At 35.4% G+C, this 21,147-nt stretch overlaps 1 protein-coding gene across 2 annotated transcripts; it reads left to right on the top strand.

Moving 5' to 3' along the window:
• The first annotated feature begins 626 nt into the window (after window positions 1–626).
• Window positions 627–18,513, top strand: LOC149807724 (cytochrome P450 10-like). 2 transcript variants are annotated; one of them, XM_089969833.1, is made up of 12 exons: window positions 627–760; window positions 3,060–3,192; window positions 3,733–3,924; window positions 4,423–4,619; window positions 5,763–5,953; window positions 6,635–6,855; window positions 8,986–9,138; window positions 9,929–10,092; window positions 11,053–11,131; window positions 12,539–12,698; window positions 14,032–14,075; window positions 15,314–18,513. In XM_089969833.1, the coding sequence occupies exons 2-12, from the start codon at window positions 3,076–3,078 to the stop codon at window positions 15,428–15,430; spliced, it is 1,635 nt and encodes a 544-aa protein (XP_089825959.1). In that variant the 5' UTR covers window positions 627–760; window positions 3,060–3,075; the 3' UTR covers window positions 15,431–18,513. The 2 variants fall into 2 exon arrangements, with proteins under 2 accessions (XP_089825959.1, XP_089825967.1); XM_089969841.1 differs by lacking the exon at window positions 627–760 and adding an exon at window positions 1,360–1,436.
• The last annotated feature ends 2,634 nt before the right edge of the window (window positions 18,514–21,147 follow it).

Raw genomic sequence — 21,147 nt, 5'->3', positions numbered from 1 at the left:
TACACTTCTATGTGTCACCGTATCTCAAAGGAGCAACAAACCTGGGCCATCTTAATTTATCCACCATCGACTTTAGTCCATGTTGACTCATAGGAACAATGGCGATAGGTTTCCTTGACTCAGTGAGGCACATACACTAGGTTGACTTAAAAGAAAAGACTCAAATGGTTATGGGTCATTTTTGACTCAGAGTTATATACTCAACGTTGTCAGTTTTACTAAAACTATAATGAGTACAGACCACACTGTTTTCTTTCTTCTCTTTTATTTTTGGACTCAAATTAGACGGGAAAATATTATAAACGCCAATGCATACCTGTTTTCTCACTGTTGCACTCGACTCTGTTTCGCAACATCACGAAATTCGAACTTTGTTTTAACGAAACAGGAGGGGATTACTTCATTCATAAACAAGCATCAAGTTCTCAGCATGATCAAAGACGGAATTATGAGTGAGCCTAAGAAGAAATCAATATTTCTGGCTTTGATGAGTACTAATTTGTGTGGGCGTGTACGCTTTAATGACAAACGCCACATGACAATACACGATTTGATGCTACCGGCTACTTAAAATTTTATGACGCAAGTAGCTGCACTATAAGAGCGCATGTGCTCTCAACAGAGATGTTTTCCATCGCCAGGAACAGGAAGGAGAGGGCTGGTCCCGCTCAGAACATCAGTAATTTGAAAACGTTTTGGAAACTTCAAGAAGGAATTAAAAACAAAACAGCAACGTTTTCAGGAAATTTTGTTAACTAAGGTAAGTACAATATATATTGTGTACTTTATATATAGCAATGCATGTTGAAATTTATTGCAAAGATGTTGATATTAATTGTATTAGAAACTAAACTCGTATCCAAAGGTATATAAAATTATTTTTAAAAAATAAAGATAAGAAAGTAAAATCCTTAACATGTATGGTCAAAATGAGCTATATAAACTGTTTAGAAAATCCAACGTTTTCTCTGGTGGCATTAAATGAACATTTTTAAAGGATTTTTTAATACTTATTTTTTTTTTTTTTGCTTATTAAGTTATATACTCCCATTTTATGGTTTTATGAAACTTTCAAGGAGTAGTAAGTCTGGACCATACTGACCAACGAGGCACGAGAGGCCACACTGTCCGTAGTTATGGAGCAAATAAGTGGTCAACTCGGCCTACAGAATCGCCATGGGCACGTTTTAATGGTAATCGTCACGTGGCAATCCCAATTTGCTGATACTAGCTACTTTACTTGAGATGACGTAGGTAACCCCACTATAAGAGCGCATGCGGTCTCAACAGAGGTGTTTCCATCGCCGGGAACAGGAAGGAGATAGCTGGTCCCGCTCAAACATTAATAGTCTGAAATCTTTTTAGAAACATTTTACTAAAGATTCATTTTTGAAAAAGAAAACATTTTCAGGAAACTTTGGTAACTAAGGCAAAAGGTAAGTACATAATATGTTATGTACTTAATATATTGCAACTCTCGTTTAAATGTAATTCAAGGATGCTTTCACAGACATTCCAGAAAAATGTTTACAATTAAGATTAGAACACTAACAAAATTAAGGTATCGAATTTAAGATAAAAGTCATTTGTTCTGAAGCAACAATCTCACTTTCCTTCCCAAATTCAATTTTTACACACATATTGTATTTGGTGATTTGTTATGCTGTGTTTAAGTTTATATGAATGTTACGTTACCTTACGGATGTCCTTGGAAATAATGTTTTAAGCAATTCATTTAAGTGACCAGTGACTTATGACATTTTAAAATAAAAGATGTTGATATACTCTACGAAAACGCATACAAATTTCTACTGGGAATCGAGTATGAAATTTGGGCGTTATGGAGGCTGGAATTAAGGTGTTAGAATTATACATAACTTAAGTAATAAATACGGAATTTTTCAGTTAGTATTTGAGTAAACGTTATTCCTAAGAAATTCGTTGCTATGTGTCTGGAGAAAACAACCTTATATAGGCTAGGTTAGGTTCTTAAATGCGACATGGAGAAATCGGCATAAAATAATGAGTTCAATTGTCAGGTTTTAATTCTTCCGAATATTCGTTGATGTTGAGCTATCCAAGATGTATAAGTGTTGTAATGAAATTAAATTCATTGTCTTTTTCATATGTGCATTACTCTGATTAAGTGAAAATAATCGTTACATATGTTAGATGTTATTTGGCGACAGTAAACAAACGATCGTAGACGAAGTAGCTATGTGACATATTTAATATTCGCCTTTCTCTCACAAAATTTCATAATTATTCACTCGTAAACCCACGCTTGTTTCGGATGAATTTGGAATAACGACGAATTTCATGATCTTTCAGAAAGTCTTCATGCCCTGCGACATTACATTTTCGTCAAATTTGGGACACATTCAGATTTCAAAAACAGAAAAATTCAAATCGTGTTATGTTGATCGAAATAATGTCACTCATGAAACGTATTTGACGCTGTATTAGGAATTTAACACGACACTTTATATTTTCTAATTGTATTTATTTATTCTGGAATCACTGTCCATTCATTGTATTAGAAACTGTAAACTTGTCTAAACACCAGAGAATTCAATAAGAGTGTAACCCCAGTTTAATGCTTACATCCAGAATTGATAGTTGTTGAGATTTTGTTTCTTCTCAAAATGCTATAAAATAATATTGCGGAAGATGTTAGAAATATCAATGCAAAAAAAAAAAAATGTAGAACCTGGAGCCTAGCTAACCTAATGGAATATTAAAAAGGGTAAAATGCTTGGAACGTATACACAATAAGCCGAAGTCAAAGATAGTACTGGTGTATTGTTGGTGAGTAAACTTAAACCAATTGAATTTAAATTTGGACGTCTAGTGTACTACATACCCAGCGATCACGATGGTGGAAGCAGCAGCAACTACGATTACTGCAAAAGACTAAACGAGTTTAAAGCATGCCCTATTTTCTATTATAGGAACAAATTGAACAATAGCAACCAAAAAAGATGACACAATTAATCAGGGCAACGATATTAACTGCAATGACGTAAAGAGTCTAAAACATGTACTATTTTCCTTTATAGGAACAAACAAAGAACTATGGCAACAAAAACAGCAACACAAATAACCAGAGCTTTTAGAAACATGCGGGCGCTTTCAACATCGGCGATGAAACAGACTGCTACCGGAATAAGTGAAATCCCAGAAGTAGCAAAAGTAAGGGGACCACCCACAGTCCCCCCCCCCTTCTCTCTCTCTCTCTCTCTCTTAAATAAGGTGGCCTATATTTGTGAAATTTGTACAGGAATGCTTTCTACGGTATTTAAATATATTTTATTAGCCTATGTTTATAAAAGAATAAGAAACAATTTTAAAGAATATACAAGTTTCACTCTCTCTAGACTGAGTTTGTTATGTTGTACAATTATGTTATTATTCTTCGTCTATTTATATGCCAATTTAAAATTTAGAAATTTGGCAAAATAAAATGAAAACATAAATATAATCAATGAGTTTCAAGACAGAGGAGACATACTGTATTTCCATAATACAAGAAGTGAAAATAAACTGTTCGAGAAAACGTGGAAAAGGAATAGAAAAGTACGATAGAGAAAAGTTGGATACACTTTAGTAGAAGAGTGGAGGTGATGGATCGTACCTAATTAGTTTTTAGTTCATGCTTTAAATATATTCTATATATAATTTGACTTACACTTTGTTTAGCTGTTTGTACAGTGTTTAAGAACCTTTTTTCAGTGCCCTTTTCGCGAAATGGCAAACACAATGAACAACGTCTTAACACGAACAAAGACAGCAATATCAGAAACTGCAGCTGAAAACAATGTTAAATCTTTCGATCATGTTCCCGGGCCAAAAGGACTTCCCGTTGTCGGCACACTCTGTGACTATTTTAAGAAAGACGGACTTCGTTTTAGTAAAATGTTTGAAGTAAGTTTTCCCAATAGCTATAAAATATTTATGAGAATATCACAATTATTAATGACATAGTTTGTTCTTGTTGTTATTATTGTTGTTTTTATTTACTGATGATCCTTTCCATGATCATGTGGATACAATTTTGATGACAATCCTTGTCTTAACAAACACCCACCCACCCACACCCACACACACACAGACAGGTGAAGAAACAGGTTGAGTGCATTTCTTCTTTGATTTTTGTCAACAAATCGTTTTGCATCCATATTATTTAAATACTGTTCTTCTCTAAAACTCAAGTAAATGATTTTGTTTATTTTCACTGTTAGATTGAGATAGATTAATTTAATATTTGGATGTAATAATTGTACGTGCAGAAACATTTGCGATTTTTCGACATCTAATTACTGAACAAGACTAACGGTAAATGTTTTCTTTCATAATGGGTATGTATGTATGTATGTATGTATGTATGTATGTATGTTATATACATATGAATTCTGATTTTAGGCCTACAGACAGAGAGCAATAGAACACGGACCCATTTATAAGGAGAAAATCGCCACGATTTCCACAGTTGTAATTAGTGACCCTAACGAGTACCAGAAAGTGATCAGATCGGAAGGCAAATATCCAATCAGAAGAGAAATGGAGCCCATGGCACACTACAGGAGGAAAAACGGATACGAACTGGGCCTTGTGAATGCGTAAGTTTTCCTTGGTCTCTTTTTCTGCTCTAAGTAACACGCACATACACGTCCGGTTTTGTACCTGCGACCGTGCAGTTCTATGACAATCATTGGTTGTTCTTCCCACTGTTGGTTAGAATCTTGTATTTTATTTTTAATATCGTTTACGTCGAAATGGTACGAACAATTTACGAAATGCCTGACTCGGGTATAATAGCTCGGCGCGGCAGACCTTAACACCCATTACCTAGGCGTTCAGACGTATAGATCAAAGAGCGGTTGTAGCTTTGTTAAACGCTATGTCTTTGTGTGAGCTGAAACCCACAAGCTCATAACTAGTGCGCTGCAGAGCTATATGTTGTTGCCTGATGCTCTAGAGCTCTAGTTTCCGACCTCTAGGTCGCGACCCAACTTAGGGTCACCAGGACGTTCTGGAGTGACGCCAGGATATTTTATGAAGGTGACAAAACTTATCAAAATGTGGAAACTGGGTCGTGAGGCTCAACAAAAAAAACCAGCTATTTTTTAAGGTTGCGGCCAAAAAAGACCGGGAACCACTGTTCAAGAGTTTAAACCATTAGGTCATCGACGTTTAAATAAACATCAGATAAATAGTTTAGCTTTAATGTAGCCGCATGTACTGCACTCGTTGTGCATTGCGTGCTTATTTGTTGCTCAATCCCAACAGTGATCCTGCCTAAATACGTGATACTAGTTATTAAAAAATAAAAATTAAAAAAGATACTCGATTTGAACCTGAATTCACTTCTAAATGGAGTAATAAACCTAATTGTTTGAATCGATCTCTTGTCTTATTTCGGTTTTAACATATATGCAATTCATCCTACCATATTTTGGAATTTATGTAACTATATTTAGAACTAAAATAGCAAGATAATTCCACTCGAGTAGCAGCATAGGTATGTCCTTCCAGTAGCAATAGCAGTGTCATGTGTATCTAAAACAAATTGTATTTCACTTTCGTCTAAAATATGGCCCGACATAATTTTGTTCTTTTCTTCTGCTCCTCTTCTTCCTCCCATCCTTCATTCGTCTTCTTTCATTGAATTCGACGTGTGAGACTTAGTGAAACGCTACTTGTCGTCAAGAGTCATACCCCATGCGCTATGAAAAAAGCAATCGTCTTCTCTATTACAATAGGCAAGGAGAGGAATGGTACCAACAAAGGACCGTGACGTCCAAAAAGATGCTGAAGATGAAGGAAGTCTTGGACTTTTGCCAGCCAATGAACGACGTCGCCAATGACTTCATGGACCATCTGAAGTCTATTCGGAACGACAGCCAGGAGATCGCAGGATTGGAGAAGGAGATCTTCAAGTGGGCCATGGAATGTAAGATTTATGAATCTAATTCTTTACAGCCTGCATACGTAAACACCTTGATATAATGGACATGCATAAGAGACAATACTGATGTAGCACTTTTCTAAAGTTTACCAACATACTTCACTTCTATGTACAGCACACATTTCTATAAAAGGAAGTCCTTAGATTGTCCTGTGTAGATGGGTGTCACCTATTCAAAATCGCTTAGCTCTATTCTAATACGTTTGGTCGTTTAGAGCTGCTTAATGGGAGGCAATCTCATGCGCACCTGAAGAAAACATGCTTATGTTAACGTTTTTAACTGACCAATCCAGAGGGACCTTATACTTATTTTCGGAGAGGGTACTTATGGGCAATTCCTGCTCTTCGATCCGAGCCATGCGGTGATATATGCGATGAAAATAGTAATAAAAAATAGATTGTTCCACACCATTGATTCAAAAACTATACAAGGCATAACGTCACATTAGATTCATCGCTGACTAAATAAACTTCCCTTCACAAAATGTATATCTGGACAGATTCAACATTACACTGGGTACGTGAATATCGTTGGGCTCTATAGACCTTAATATCCATTATTATTGATTGTATTCTGTCTATAATTACTGTTTCTACCTGTTCACTCGTCCCTGATATTTTTGCCGGATTACGTAGAATGTGAACGTTTCTTCTGAATATTTTCAGCGATCGGTACGTTTCTGTTTGAAGAAAGAATCGGGTGCTTCGCTAACCCTACCCCTGCCAAGGCACAGGCTTTTATCGACAATCTCCGAGGTTATTTCAGAAAGATGCAGCCCCTCATGTACAACGTTCCCGTATATAAAATTTTCCCAACCAAACTCTGGAAGGAGTTTGAGAACTATGCCAACACAGTCATGGAAATTGGACGATATTTTGTTGACAAGGTAAGCGTGGTGTTTGTTACTGAATGTTAAAGAACAAAGACAAAACAGGAATGCGATCGAACGAGAAATCAGACGAAACAAACGAGAAAAAGTTTTCTATTTTTATAAAATAATCACGATATATGTGTGAACACTTTGAAATATTTGACTTTTAAAATTAAAAGAAAAGATTCAGTTTTCTAAAACTTTGATGCACGTCTGTTTCTATTACGTGAGTAACTTTCAAAAGAATTAACACTTTTAACAGCAGACATTTCTTTGAAGGCCCTGAGTGGCCTAGTGGTCTAAAGCGCTCACCGGTACGGATCACTGCCATCTCAACTCTGTCTGCGTGAGTTCGAGTCTCAGGCTCGGTTAACGTTGGTACGTGAGAAAGCCTGCCAGTAGTTTCTCGTGGGTCGGTGGTTCTTCCCTGGGTTTTCCTGGGTTCTTCCTCCACCAGTTATACTGGCAGCCATGTATAGCCTATCTTGTGCTGAAAAATGGCGTTAAACCCTATAAAAACAACAACAACAAGACATTTCTTTAGAACGTACTCCACGCTCCTTTTCATTTAATAAAATGGAAAACTTGTGCATTGCTTTCACCAATGGCGGGACAAGTGCTTTGAAATAGAATCAGGACGGTCTCTTTCTTTTATATGAACTTCTGCACACGTACCACACGTTTCAAAATGGTATTAAAATCTGCAGAATTTGATTATGGCATGTCAGATATAATGTACACTTACAGGGTTTGGAAGATCTGAATACAATGGGTTTTGGGTTGGAGTGGTGGTGTGTGTACACTGAAATACGCTTCGCTCGCCAGCCAATATCTGTATTTCACAACTCAATAAACTAATCTATTGAGCAAAACAAAAGCCTGTACTGGTTGTATTACTTTCATACCGTAATCTAAAGTATTCCCATGCGAACATATTGCATTGTTGTACGGAGCTGACTTCACTCTGACGAAACCAATACGTTTTGTTACTGGTGAGCAAATAGCATTGGACCCATGATGGTACACGCCGTCTGGCATTCGGCAAATGACGGTAACTGTAATATTGCGCGGAACGTAGTCGTCAAAGGCCATTCTCCTGTTACAGTCTTGATTGAATGCAAAAAAACTGTTAATTTGTGCTTACCTCTTGAGTATGTATTTGTGAATATGGGCAAAATTTTATATAAAGAAAACTAAATCTTATTTGTACTACAACCGTAAATACTAACCCAGCACACGAAGCAAGGAACTACTATACAGTCTAGATATAATATGCAGATAACATGAAATTACGCAGAATTTTAAGCTCACTGATGTAATCGAAAGTATAGAAGAGAAGATCATAACTTTGTTAACGAGTCTAAATGATGTTGTCTACAGACAATGCAACGAGAAGAGTAAACTAACGGATGACTATGACTTTAACGGGTTACTAATCTCGGAAATGATTTGAAGGGCATTATAAACGCTTCACTGTGGTAGTAGCATGGACCACTACGGTAATATCACTGACCACTATGGTAATACCATTGACCACTGTGATATCATTATTGACCACTACGGTAGTATCACTGATCACTAAGCTAGTTTCACTGGCCACCTTGGAAGTATCATCGACTGGCACATTGAAATTGCCAAGCAAAAACAATGGTATAACACGACTGAAGTAAAAGATGGGGAAGTAATTATGAATAAAGAAGTTTTCAAGAAAAACCAGCAACTTTACATGTCGTAAATGATTTGATAACTACCAAGTTTATTTCAATAGTATTCACTTCTTTTGAACTCAGATATTTTTAAAATTTAAACTTTGTTTAAGGGACGAACTTTCTGACACATCTGGGAAGGGTGGGGAATTCGAGGAGACATAATGAAGTAAAGTTTAAGACGTAGAATATTCTGTAAAACTATAGAGTAAAACATATTTATAAAAATATAAATTGAATAGAACATTATAAAAATGACTAGGGTCGGTTAGAAATTGTACCATAAACAACCACAAGAACGCTATTTGCTTACAACTACGTTGATGCCGTCAGATGTTTGAGTGATAATGAGGTATATGATATTATTTCGTGTCTGAAAAGGTCCGCTAACTTAGCGAATGGGACAGATCCGTATTATTAACCTGTATTTTCTCTGCAGAAAGTGAAGGAGCTCCAGAACGCTGATAGCTCACGTGCCAAAGCCGAGGATGATGAGGTTGCTTTCCTCACTTACCTTCTATCACAACAATCTCTGACCCCGGAACAAGCTCTCTCTACTGCTGTCGATCTCCTCATGGCTGCCACGGAAACGGTAAGTCGCCATGATGTGACATATTGTTCATTTTTCATATTACATCTTTGTTAAATTTATTGCACAAACAAACAATTTAAAACGCGTTATTCGCTGCATAGATGTCTTTAATCTGGAGGAAACCGTAGAATCTGACAAAAATAATCACCGATCTTGCATAGGCAACTGGGTACCCATACAGGTGATGTGCTCATGGCGAGTGCATTGTCCATGCTTCCAATTTCTTGACAAGAAGGTAATTGTACCAACAATAAAAAGAAAGGGATAGTGGAGTTTAAGAATCCAATTCAAAGATGCTTTTAGGTCTATTTTCTTGAAGGTAGCATTTCATCACACTTATCTTCTGTTAGATACAAAAAATGGCAATGATAACTGACATCATGCTTTCTTTTTCAAAAAGAAAGAGAGGAAAGAAGAAAGAACAAGAAAGGAATTAATGACACTGACACTGTAATATAACGATATGATGGGGGATTTTAATGCAATTTACAGTAAACGTTAATGAACCTAAATTTACGAACCGTATTCGTAGAACGAACATTATGACGTATAAAACAATTGGATAATGAGGTTGAATTTTTTTCTCCAATGAAGTGCATAGTTTTTATCAATAGCGTGAATACTATGACCAAGATTTAGACTGCAATGATCCTTGCTCTACATGTGTGTTGCTGTGCAGTAGAATACCCATAAACACGCACACACACACACCTAAGTACTTCCTGTAATAATAGAGCATGCGTTCTTACAATATCCGTTACCTTATGGATTGCTTGCTGTTTTTTCGCAGACTTCAAACGCTATATTATGGACTTTGTACTGTCTGGCAAAGAACCCGGAGGTACAGGAGACACTATACAACGAGACCCTTGCTTGCATCAATAATGAGCAGATAAACGTTGACAATATTTCCAAATTATCTTACGTCAAGGCTGTTCTCAAGGAATCTCTAAGGTAAGAACAAAGCAACAGCAATGCTAATTGTGGTACCTTTAACCATGCAGGTAAATAAGTACCAAGGGTTATTGATGTATTGTTGTTACTGTTCTTAAACTCGATTGTTTAATAAAGCCCAAGGAAAACAAAACATCTCCATCGTTTGGGACCAAACACATGACCATTTGTCTTCACAACAGCACTATGGCGCCCACCATAAAAATATTCAGCTATTGGTGATCATACGTATCTAAGTATAATATTTGTACTGTTAACGTTGAAGCCAGTACAGAAGAACCGTCCAATTTGATACTCGTTGTTATAGACAAGTGAGTATAAGACAATGGATTTTCTTTTCGACATTTGTTATGCGATTGTCAATATTAAACATATAAAGTTTGCTGTTTCTTTATCTTACAATTTGATAATCACTTTTTCAAAGTTGCAGTTAATTTTGTGCGATTAATTCTTTTTGAAAGACAAAACATTTATGTAGGAAGATCTTTAACTATAACGGGAGGTTTAAACATCGGGGGGGGGGGGGGGAATTAGATTATTCTTTCCATCATAGCAACAAGAAATGCAAGTGAATCCATATCTGATACAGCTGTGTTATATATGTATGTGTTATTATTATGTTATGTATTGATATGCTGTAACTAAAAGCAATATCTAACTGAGCTAATAATGGCTTTAGTAGTGTCAGAAATAATGTCAGCATTAGCATTATTGACAACAATTGCAAAATTTAGCCGTTCGAATGAGCGAGCACCTAATAGCTACAGTCTTCAGCCGCAAACAAATAGGCTCCGTATTTTGCCCACTGAAATATGGATTTACAGAGCATCTGCACCAACTTACGTTGATTTTGCCCTTAAATAACTGTCATGTTTTATCCTCATTCCTGTTCACTTTCTGTTATGTTGCAGCGCACATCGCGCCCTGGATTAATTCCTTAATGGTTTATCCTATTTTCAGGATGTACCCTATCACGTGGGCAACAAGCAGGATCACCCAACAAGATATGGAAGTTTGCGGTTACAACATTCCAGCTGGTGTAAGTTTCATACTAACGTTGCATTCTTTGAAATATTGAATAAGTGTTTATTGGTTCCACATATTCAAATACGTGATTTTGTTTTGTTTTGGTGGTGCCTTGATGTTTTTGAGGCATAGCAACAAGGGTAGATTTTATAGTGTTGATGCAATTTAAGCCTTTCCTGAGAATCCCGGATGGTAGTATTCGAACTCGCGACCTTTCGGCCTCGAGTCTGGCATACTAACCAAGAAGCCACATTGACTTCTGTCCCTACTAGTCCCCTTCTGCCATTTTTCGTAGATGATATAATTACGTTTCTTTAACTTATGATGACAATTAGGTTTCCATTTAGGTGAAATAAATTTCGTCGCATCAATAAAATTTGTTACATTTTTGTAATTTACAAATAAATTCAGCCATTGTTTAAATATTTATTGGATATGGCGATAAGAACTTCTTTCGCAACTGAGATAGTTATTATCATGCGACAGAAGATACACGAAAATTCTCAAAATACATTATGACTTTGCAGTTCATAACCAATAGGACATTTGCTATTGGGTGTATACACGTATCATAACCAATAGGACATTTGCTATTGGGTGTATACACGTATATTAGAGGTTTTTCTGACCTGTCCTACCTCGTGCCAGATATTTTGACATTTAATTTGGTTTGAGTGGTTAGAGTGCATCCCCAATTTCAAGTGGAATTAATTGAGACTACGCAGTGGCGGCAACTGTTATCCATATTGCAAGGACGAGAATAGTCATGGGCTTTGCGTTGAACCCTAATTGCATGAAATATAGAAAGACATAAAATTTCAACATATTTCGTCACCTTTATTAAGTCCAAAGCATTGTTTACAACATGACCTCATGCTCTGCTATTTCAAGCATTGCTTGCTCACGTGATCTAAACTCTCGCAGCTTACAATTTACTTAATGTTAGAGGTCCAAACCATCTCGTGAATCAAGTAACCTGTGATGGGAAAGAACCAGTGATATTTGGATTGCATTTGATTAGGTAGGTGGTGAGATTTGCTTATCGTGTGATTAAGTAATGTTGCATTGCTGAGTAGATTCTGTAAGTAAATACAGGACAGTTACCTCGTACATTGGCTTATTCAAATTGACAGCTAAAATACAATTGTTCTGTTGAAGAAAATCAATATTCTGATTATCGATTTCAATTCGGTAGTGTTCAATATAAGGTTGCTTAATTCTGGAAGCGCACATGTAAAGCAACTACCCCATGCCGCCGGGATACGATTTCGATGGATTCCACCTTTTTAATAACAAAACCGGAACATTATTTATTGTACTTTCATCGTTTTGGCATACTTTTGAAGATTTCCTACCGAATTCAATTCACAAGTCAAACTTAAAAATAATATGTTGTTTTGTTTTCTTTTTACCCCCACAGACACACGTTCAGGCTAATTTGTACGGTATGTTCAGAGATGACAAACTGTTCCCGGAATCAGACACCTTTAAACCAGAGAGATGGCTTCGTGGAAACATGGATACCCAACTTAAAGCATTGTCTAACCTCGTTTGGGGGCATGGAGCCAGAATGTGTATAGGTAAGTAGCATGTTGTTGAAATGAAAATCTCGGAAAGTAAGTCATATATATATATATATATATATATATATATATATATATATATATATATATATATATATATATATATAAGTACATCCATAAAAAGTGTGTTTATCTAGCAGTCTTCGTGATAGCGTGCTATCAATGCTGCATCCTTGTTCGCGATGGCCTTCGGCTGTTCAAAGCTGAGCTCGATTTTCGCATTGAACCGAGACGCGCTGCATCGACCAAGACTACAGTACGCAATAAGACCCATTTGACCGATTGCTCCCGGTTGCTTAGCGCCTACCGTCATAGATCGAATACAGTATGTCGCAGACTGCGTTGGTCGAAAGTTATTATTTCAACTATCAACTTGATTGAATGGAACATTAGTACATGCAAAGAGGTATTTATTGTACGTACTAATTTATGTGAACATATTCTTTTTCGTTTGGGCTTTTACCGCATAGCCATAAAAGCACGTTACTTAATGTTAAGGCAGCTGTGCCAAAGCAGTTGCCTAAAGAAACTACGGTAAATTACTCATGCTGAACAATGGCAGGATTTGATTCCGCACCGTTTCGGTTCCTAGTCGGGCACGCTAACTACTGGAGCACCATGGTTCTTTTTTTAACATAACCAAAATGGCGTATTTATTGTGTACATGGTTAATGTCACTTTCTAATTAGCAATTGTTCCTGACAATCATTTTCTGGAAAACACTTAAAAGAGTCAGCCTGAACTTCAAAATGAGTTCTCAACCAAGCTTGGGACCTTTGATTGACGGGAATTGTATTGTATTATCCATCACAAATGTTATAACAAAAAAATAAAGGTCTATCGTTAGATGAAGACTGTATTGAACAGTGATGATAACGTCAGATTGTGGCTGCCGGTATATATATATATATATATATATATATATATATATATATATATATATATATATATATATATATATAAAATACAACTAATACTATCATAGAGGTTAGAAGTATGCATAATTAATATTTAAAACAAATATATCACAGTAATACGAATAATACATGTGCTTTATATTAGTTTTGTTATGCCATAGTATTTCCACTTGTCGAACTATAGTTTAACCATTGCTTACAAATATTTCAAAGCACATGCTCATCGCAAATGTACAAAAGTAGTTCCTTTATAGTGTAATTGAAATAATAATTTCTATTTCTTTGCGTTACACGAAGCGGTTTTAACTAATCTAAATACGAGTCACAGAAGTGTAGTCAAAAATTTTAATTGTAAAGAAAACATTTTTTTCACAAATATATATTATGTATTTGTCAACATTTTTATTTTACAGGAAGAAGATTCGCTGAACAAGAGATGAACATTCTTCTCACAAAGGTATATATAAGTTAATTTCTTAGTCTATATAATTTAAAAGCTTAGAATTCATAACTTAATTAAATAACATATTATATGTAATGTTGGATGACAGTTCTGTATATATAGTTTAAAGGTGACATTCCTCATAAGGATAATATTAATTACCTGTAGCACATAAAAATTTTAAAAGTATTGTCAGTTTTGTTTACAACGTACGTGATCAAATATTTCACTTTTATCTTCAAATTTTTTTCTGTTATGTTCTTTTGCTCGTGAATTGTATATACTGTTCATGAATGTTTTGTAAAACTGAAACAGCTTAAACTGAATTGTTGGCGTTACCATACAAAGGTTCGTTTTTTGCCGCGAGTTCTCTCTTATATTTACCTGAATTTCCTGACAGAGTCAAGGTGTGTCCCAATGCACAAAGAATATATTCATGAATATTGTGTTTTAGCGTTAGCTTACATTAAATTGTTCTAAAAATTCACAAAAATACAAAAGCCGGAAGTTTCTCTGTTAAATCAAAGTCAATAACAACAACAAGAAAGAAGACAAAAGCCAACAGCAAAAAAGCAGCACACAATTCTTTTACAAAATGAGTAGCGAAAAAAGCCAGCAACATATAGCGCAGTTAAAAGACTTGTGCGCTGATATTGTTTCTTTTTCCGAGTAGTCAAAGATTCGCTTGTGCCAATTTGTTCCTTAATTTATCTTTTCGCCGCGAGTTCTGCTTAAGTTGTATTTGCCTTTTTTCTTCTTTTTTTGTTTCCGATAGATTTCTAATAGTGTGGAAAACACTGCGTGCATATCAGGAATTCCTTAGGCTTCACCATTTTAATTTGAAGAATATGCATGAAAGAAGCGAGCGAACGATTTCTCTTTCATTAATGTAAATTTTAATGGACGAAAGATTTGCACTTTTGGATACACAAACTCACACATCTATTGTTGTTGAACCTTAGAGTTTTACAATCCTGTAGAGATTGCTATGACTGATTTAGTAATAATAATGGATTCATTTCTTATTCTCAAGTTCTTTGTATAGGGCATACTGATCGAAAGCGCGCAAGGTGGATTGTCTCCACCTCAAAAAAGAAGAATAACACATTCGTATCTATTTATAAAAATAGTCATGCTTTAAATATGTGATAGGTATATTTTAAGTTTGTAGCTATGTATTAGAAAATATTAAACTTTGGCAGATTTTAAACGAAAACCAACGTTCTTATAACTATCTCTTTTTCTGATTTCAGATCGTACAGAAGTTCAAACTTGAGTACCACCACGAGGATATTGAACCTACTTTAAACACAGTTATGTCCCCTGACAGGCCCCTTGTGCTTAAATTTGTCCCCAGAACCAACGTTTGAAACCGAGAGTAGAAAGACGTCGAAGATTTACAGAACCTTCCCAAGGAGAAGGTTTATCCCATTCGCTGTCACAGTTTATGCAAAAAAAAAACAAAAAAAAAACACACAAAAAGGCTCTACGACAGGAGAATAATTTGCTATGCTGAATTCAATTATTTTAACACCATTTCAACACTCGTCAAGATACGATCTTCCGAACATTTGACCAGCTACTTGAGTGTAAATTATACACTCCAGTAATTAGAACAGAGTTATCATCGAAACTTATCACCAACGTAGATAAAATATGACATCGAGTAAAAATATTCATTGCACATATTTTATTTAGAACATCCTAAATCTGATTTTATTCAACAGATGATGTACACTTAATAATATTTTTTATAAAATTACGTAATACAGTGCGAGAGTAACGTCTGAGCTCATAGTCTGTTAAGAAAGAAGTAGCCAAATGATGCTGTTTAAAGCATCAAGGCCCCTTTCCGAAAATCAACGAAAAGCTCAGTTTAACGGGCAAATCGAACGAGCACAATGCCAGCCATTTACAGGAATTGATCAAAAGCTACTTTAGCGAATCGTTCAATGTAATATCTATCTTTTCAAAGAATAAAGCAACTACCTGATCTTTGGCTGGTAAATAAGTAAAATTAGTCATATTCTGAACTGTATTTTGGCTATTACGCAACAGAGAATGCACACGGGTTACTGTGAAACCTGCGAGTTGAGAAGTCCCGTTTGAGAGTATCGTTATTTCTATCGCTCCAAATGAACATTATGTATTAGAAAAAGAGACTACGTCTTATTTCTCTTTTTTGGAAAATGTCTCTCTTCCGTACAGTTTTTCAGATTAATACAAACACGATTCGAAAGTTCAGAGTTACTGGTTTCTGGTGCAACCTGGATAACAGAGATGAATTGAAACATACGAAGACATCAGTGACACGTTAAATTCAATATTCAACAATGCTGCTCAAGCATTTTTATATAAGAATTGGTGATTATTTATCCATTTCGACTAGTTCGTGAATTTGTTCATTTTTAACTGTCCTTTATATGACAGTTGGTTGTTTTAGTTACCGACGTACAGCTGAATTATTTTCTTTTATCACAAGATGAATTATCTACATTCACACTTTGAAGAACAATTGCTTGTGCTTTGTAACGTTAAACATATCATAGCATTTTCCTTTACGAATCATAAGTTATTATTATCGTTATTTGGCATCTAATCTTTTTCAGAAGTTTATTTTCCGTCTCCTAATGTTATTGTTGCAACTAGCACCATATCAGTTTTGCTCATTATTTCTATTTTCAGCAGCTAGACACGTCCTACATCAGCCGCAACACACACACACACACACACACACACACACACACACACACACACTGTATAACCGATTGATCTTTGCTGGAAAATCTAAATATTGAAAGTATTAAAAAGCTATCAAACTGTTCACATGTACAGCTTCGCAGTTAATCATAGGGAAATTTCGAAAACAAGTTCAATAGTAAGTATGTCCTACTCCAGCTACAGCCATTAAAAAAGCGATTTCGAAAACAAGTTCAATAGTATGTCCTACTCCAGCTACAGCCATTAAAAAAGCGATTTCGAAAACAAGTTCAATAGTATGTCCTACTCCAGCTACACCCATTAAAAAAGCGATTTCGAAAACAAGTTCAATAGTAACTATGTCCTACTCCAGCTACACCCATTAAAAAGGCGATTTCGAAAACAAGTTCAGTAATAAATATGTCCAACACCAGCTACACCCATTAAAAAGGCGATTTCGAAAACAAGTTCAATAGTAACTATGTCCTACTCCAGCTACACCCATTAAAAAGGCGATTTCGAAAACAAGTTCAATAGCAACTATGTCCTACTCCAGCTACACCCATTAAAAAGGCGATTTCGAAAACAAGTTCAGTACTAAGTATGTCCTACACCAGCTACACCCATTAAAAACAACCTCCGTTATGACATATTTATGTTTGGAGAAAATCGAAATAACACTAAAGAGCAAAATAATTCAAGACTGATGTCCTAAATCGATATATAATTAATTGCAAATTGCCTTTTCGTCCTTTTGCAAACGTATGAACATGCAGCTTTAATAATTAAGTAATGGTAGAAGAATGTGAAAAACAACATGCAGTAGAAATAAATTTCTCCAAATCAAATTAAAACGCAGTATGATTATTCATATTATAACTTCGGGGCCGCGAGTGGCCGAATGGTCTAAAGCGCTCACCGTTACGGATCATTGCCATCTCACCTCTGTTTGCGTGGGTTCGAGTCTCGGGCTCGCCCAATGTGGATATGTGAGAAAGCTTGCCAGTAGCTTCTCGTGGGTCGGTGGTTCTTCCTGGGGTTTCACTGGTTCTTCCTCCACCATTTATACTGGCCGCCATGCACAGGCTATCTTGTGCTGGAAAATGGCGTTAAACTACAACAACAACATATTATAACTTCAAAATATGAATCATTATTTTTAATCTATATTAATAACTTGCTTAAAATACATAACAAACAATCTGTAGAAAGCAAAGAAAGAAAAAATGCAAACAGTCACATTGAAGAGAAAAGGAAAAAGTACATAGACTATCGTTCTCTTAGAATGCACAAAATTATTAAAACCGATTTGCCAAATCTTGTGGAATTCGTTATAATTTGCTTGTCTGGTATCTCGCCATCCTTACTACATTCGCAATGTATTGAAAAAAGACAAGGAACAAGAATAATGCTACACATGATCGGACCTAATGGATCTCTCTTAAGGTAGGCAGACTTATTTAGCACATCTTGTTCAATAGGATTGTAAACTGAAGGTGCATTGGCGCTTCCGTCAAAACAAAACTTGATTGGATCAAGAGCTTACTGTAAAATGGTATATTCTTAAGTCTGGAGTCTATTTCTTACTCGAAATGTTGAGTAAGGGAAGGACCTGGACTTTGGTCAAAGCAGGAATCCATGAAAGTAACCACACATTTGATGATTCCATACTGATTGTAATTCCATTACAAAATTATATTCCTATTCTTTCGCTCGCAAAGATGATACAAAATAAAATATAAATTAAAAAATTTGAATGGCTTCTGTTTTGTATAAGGTACTTCTGTTCCAAACGTGAATGATGTGAACCGGTTTTCTCAACATCTATACACTCTGTCACATTTTAGTTTAATACCCTTTTTTCCATGAAAAATTCTTCTTAATATGTGAGAAGTTCCTTGATAGAATGTTTTAAATTATAATTAGTGCGAATCCCATAAAAATAAGAAAAATAATGATCGTGATCCAGTGATACATTGTATCAGAAGAAGTACGATTCATCTTGCTTCCATGTTCCTTTATGGTATGTTAATGAAAATCAGTAGTCTGATGGAAAGAAACCCACCACCACTTTTAATAATAATAATAATAATAATAATAATATTATTATTATTATTATTATTATTATTATTATTATTATTATTAAATGAAACGAATTTAAAATGGAGTATTCTAAATTTTGTCTTTTCTATATTAAAAAGGCGCTTTTTAGAAAGAATTGTTTTGGACATCATTGTCCTCTTGGCTCTCTGCTCTTTGAGAGAAATAAATCCAAATTTTAGTTTATAAACACCGAGTCTCAATATCGCGAGCAAACAGTGTCCGATGTAAGCACAGTGCCTAGACATGATAACGTGTAAATGATGTTTCAAAACGTAACTGTTAGGATATTGTGTAAGGAGACTAAAACCGAATTGCTTCTAAAACGAACAATTAAACCTAAATAAATGTATATCCTTAGACCATGAATAAATACGTAGATGTCTGAGTATATTCTTCATGATTCACGGATGTCACCATATCATTTGTAATGATCTTTTTTAAGCATATATAGTCTAAACGCCAGGTCAGCGAATGTTAATTCCTTTACTGAAACTCGTTATTGCGATCGCGACAGTCTAAAAGCCAGGTCAGTTACTGTTAAAAGTTTTACCTTAACTCGTTATTGCGATCGTGACAGTCTAAAAGCCATGTCAGTTACTGTTAAAAGCTTTACCGTAACTCCTTATTGCGATCGTGGCTGATACTGTTTGCTCGCGGTAAAATTATTTTTGTTTTTATTCTCGAGGCGTTTTCCTAATGCCTTTCTTATTCTAGAAGGTAAGAATACCAACTCAAAATAAAACTACTAGCTTATAGGTGATTGGAAAAACACTATTATAATAGGAAAATAGTACAGTTAACATATATAGATGAATACAATTTACAGAGAACTAAAAATATAATGGGTTGAACTCTTGGTATAAATTGAGACTGGATGAGCAAAAAAATATGTACCCTTTGGGTGCATAATATTGTACTACAGCAGCAGAGAGGGTGAACAGACCACTTGCTGGAAGGTCCATTTTTGCAAAATAAAGCTTGCTACGAAAATGAAAAATATTAGGTCAATAACGTCAAACCGAAGCCTCTAACAATAACCGAGAGTTTCTCTAATTAGGTTAGTTTATTTTTGTCGTTTATCTTTGTCGTTTGTGTTTTTTATGGGTTTTTTGTTTTGTGTGGGGTTTTTTTTACACACCGTGACATTTGTTTGTAGTCGCACCCTCTCTGTTGCTGTATTATGAGAGTAATTAAATCATTATAATATCAGCCTATCAACTATATATTTTATCAAGACCTATACGATATCATGATTGAGGATCATGTAAATTTATTGTTATAAATCCGTGTGGAGTGGATTGTGCTTTCAAAAGAACTAAATTTCTAAATTTAATCATGTCCATGTCTGATGAATGTTTCGCAGAGTATGTGTATCGACTCCATTAAACACAGCTAAAATATTACAGTTATCTCTGATCACTTTAGGTATTTTTGTATATCGCTGAGTAACATAAATCACGTCTGTGTTTTTATGCCTGCTTCTAGAAAATATTCTAGCTGGATTAGATTGTTTTTACAGCATCACATCATAGTCTACTACGAGATTATTAATAAATCCATCGAGGTCATCAATATCGGTGATAAAACCAATAATATCATTACCATCATCGTCCAACAATTTTGCATTTTCATTAAAATCTTTAAGCACCTCGTAGCATCTCTGATCGTCAACTGTCGGAGCTGCTAAATACAATTTGTCCCATTTGAGCCATCTCCTTATCTGATTAAGTAATAATTGCGCCTTACCAGACCCAGATACCATATGGTAATTGCTCTGATAGAATTTGGTAGCGCTGGAAGATGTTTTACTGGCTCTTACTTTCGTATCGCTGAGAAATCAATAACATCCATGTTATACAAATATAAAAATTAATATGGATTTATACTGTGTTCGATGTAGAGCATCCCATCCGACCTGTGAATAACAACAATATTAACAAAAAATTAAAGATCTGCACTTTCTGGTAAATGTGTGAAATGTGGCATAAATGTAAATTTATTTTGTCTCGTATGAAGACAGGTGGCGATATCGCTGCTTCATTAGAAAAATTACCGGGAACTCCATGGGCTAAATACCCAGGAGAAAAAAACCTTCCAGTGTATAATTATTGTGGTCCTGGAACCCGACTTGATATCCGACTTGACGAGCGAGATAAACCAAGACCTGGAGAGTATCCAATAAACGAGATTGATCAAACATGTCACGTTCATGATGTAGCATATACAAATAAGGGTTTGCAACAACGACATATGGTAGATGTGAAGTTGATTCACTCGTTAAATT

This window comes from Sinohyriopsis cumingii, chromosome 1 (assembly GCF_028554795.1).
Source record: "Sinohyriopsis cumingii isolate HCF-2022 chromosome 1, ASM2855479v2, whole genome shotgun sequence".
Classification (NCBI taxonomy): domain Eukaryota; kingdom Metazoa; phylum Mollusca; class Bivalvia; order Unionida; family Unionidae; genus Sinohyriopsis; species Sinohyriopsis cumingii.
This window is presented reverse-complemented; position numbering and strand designations above follow the sequence as displayed.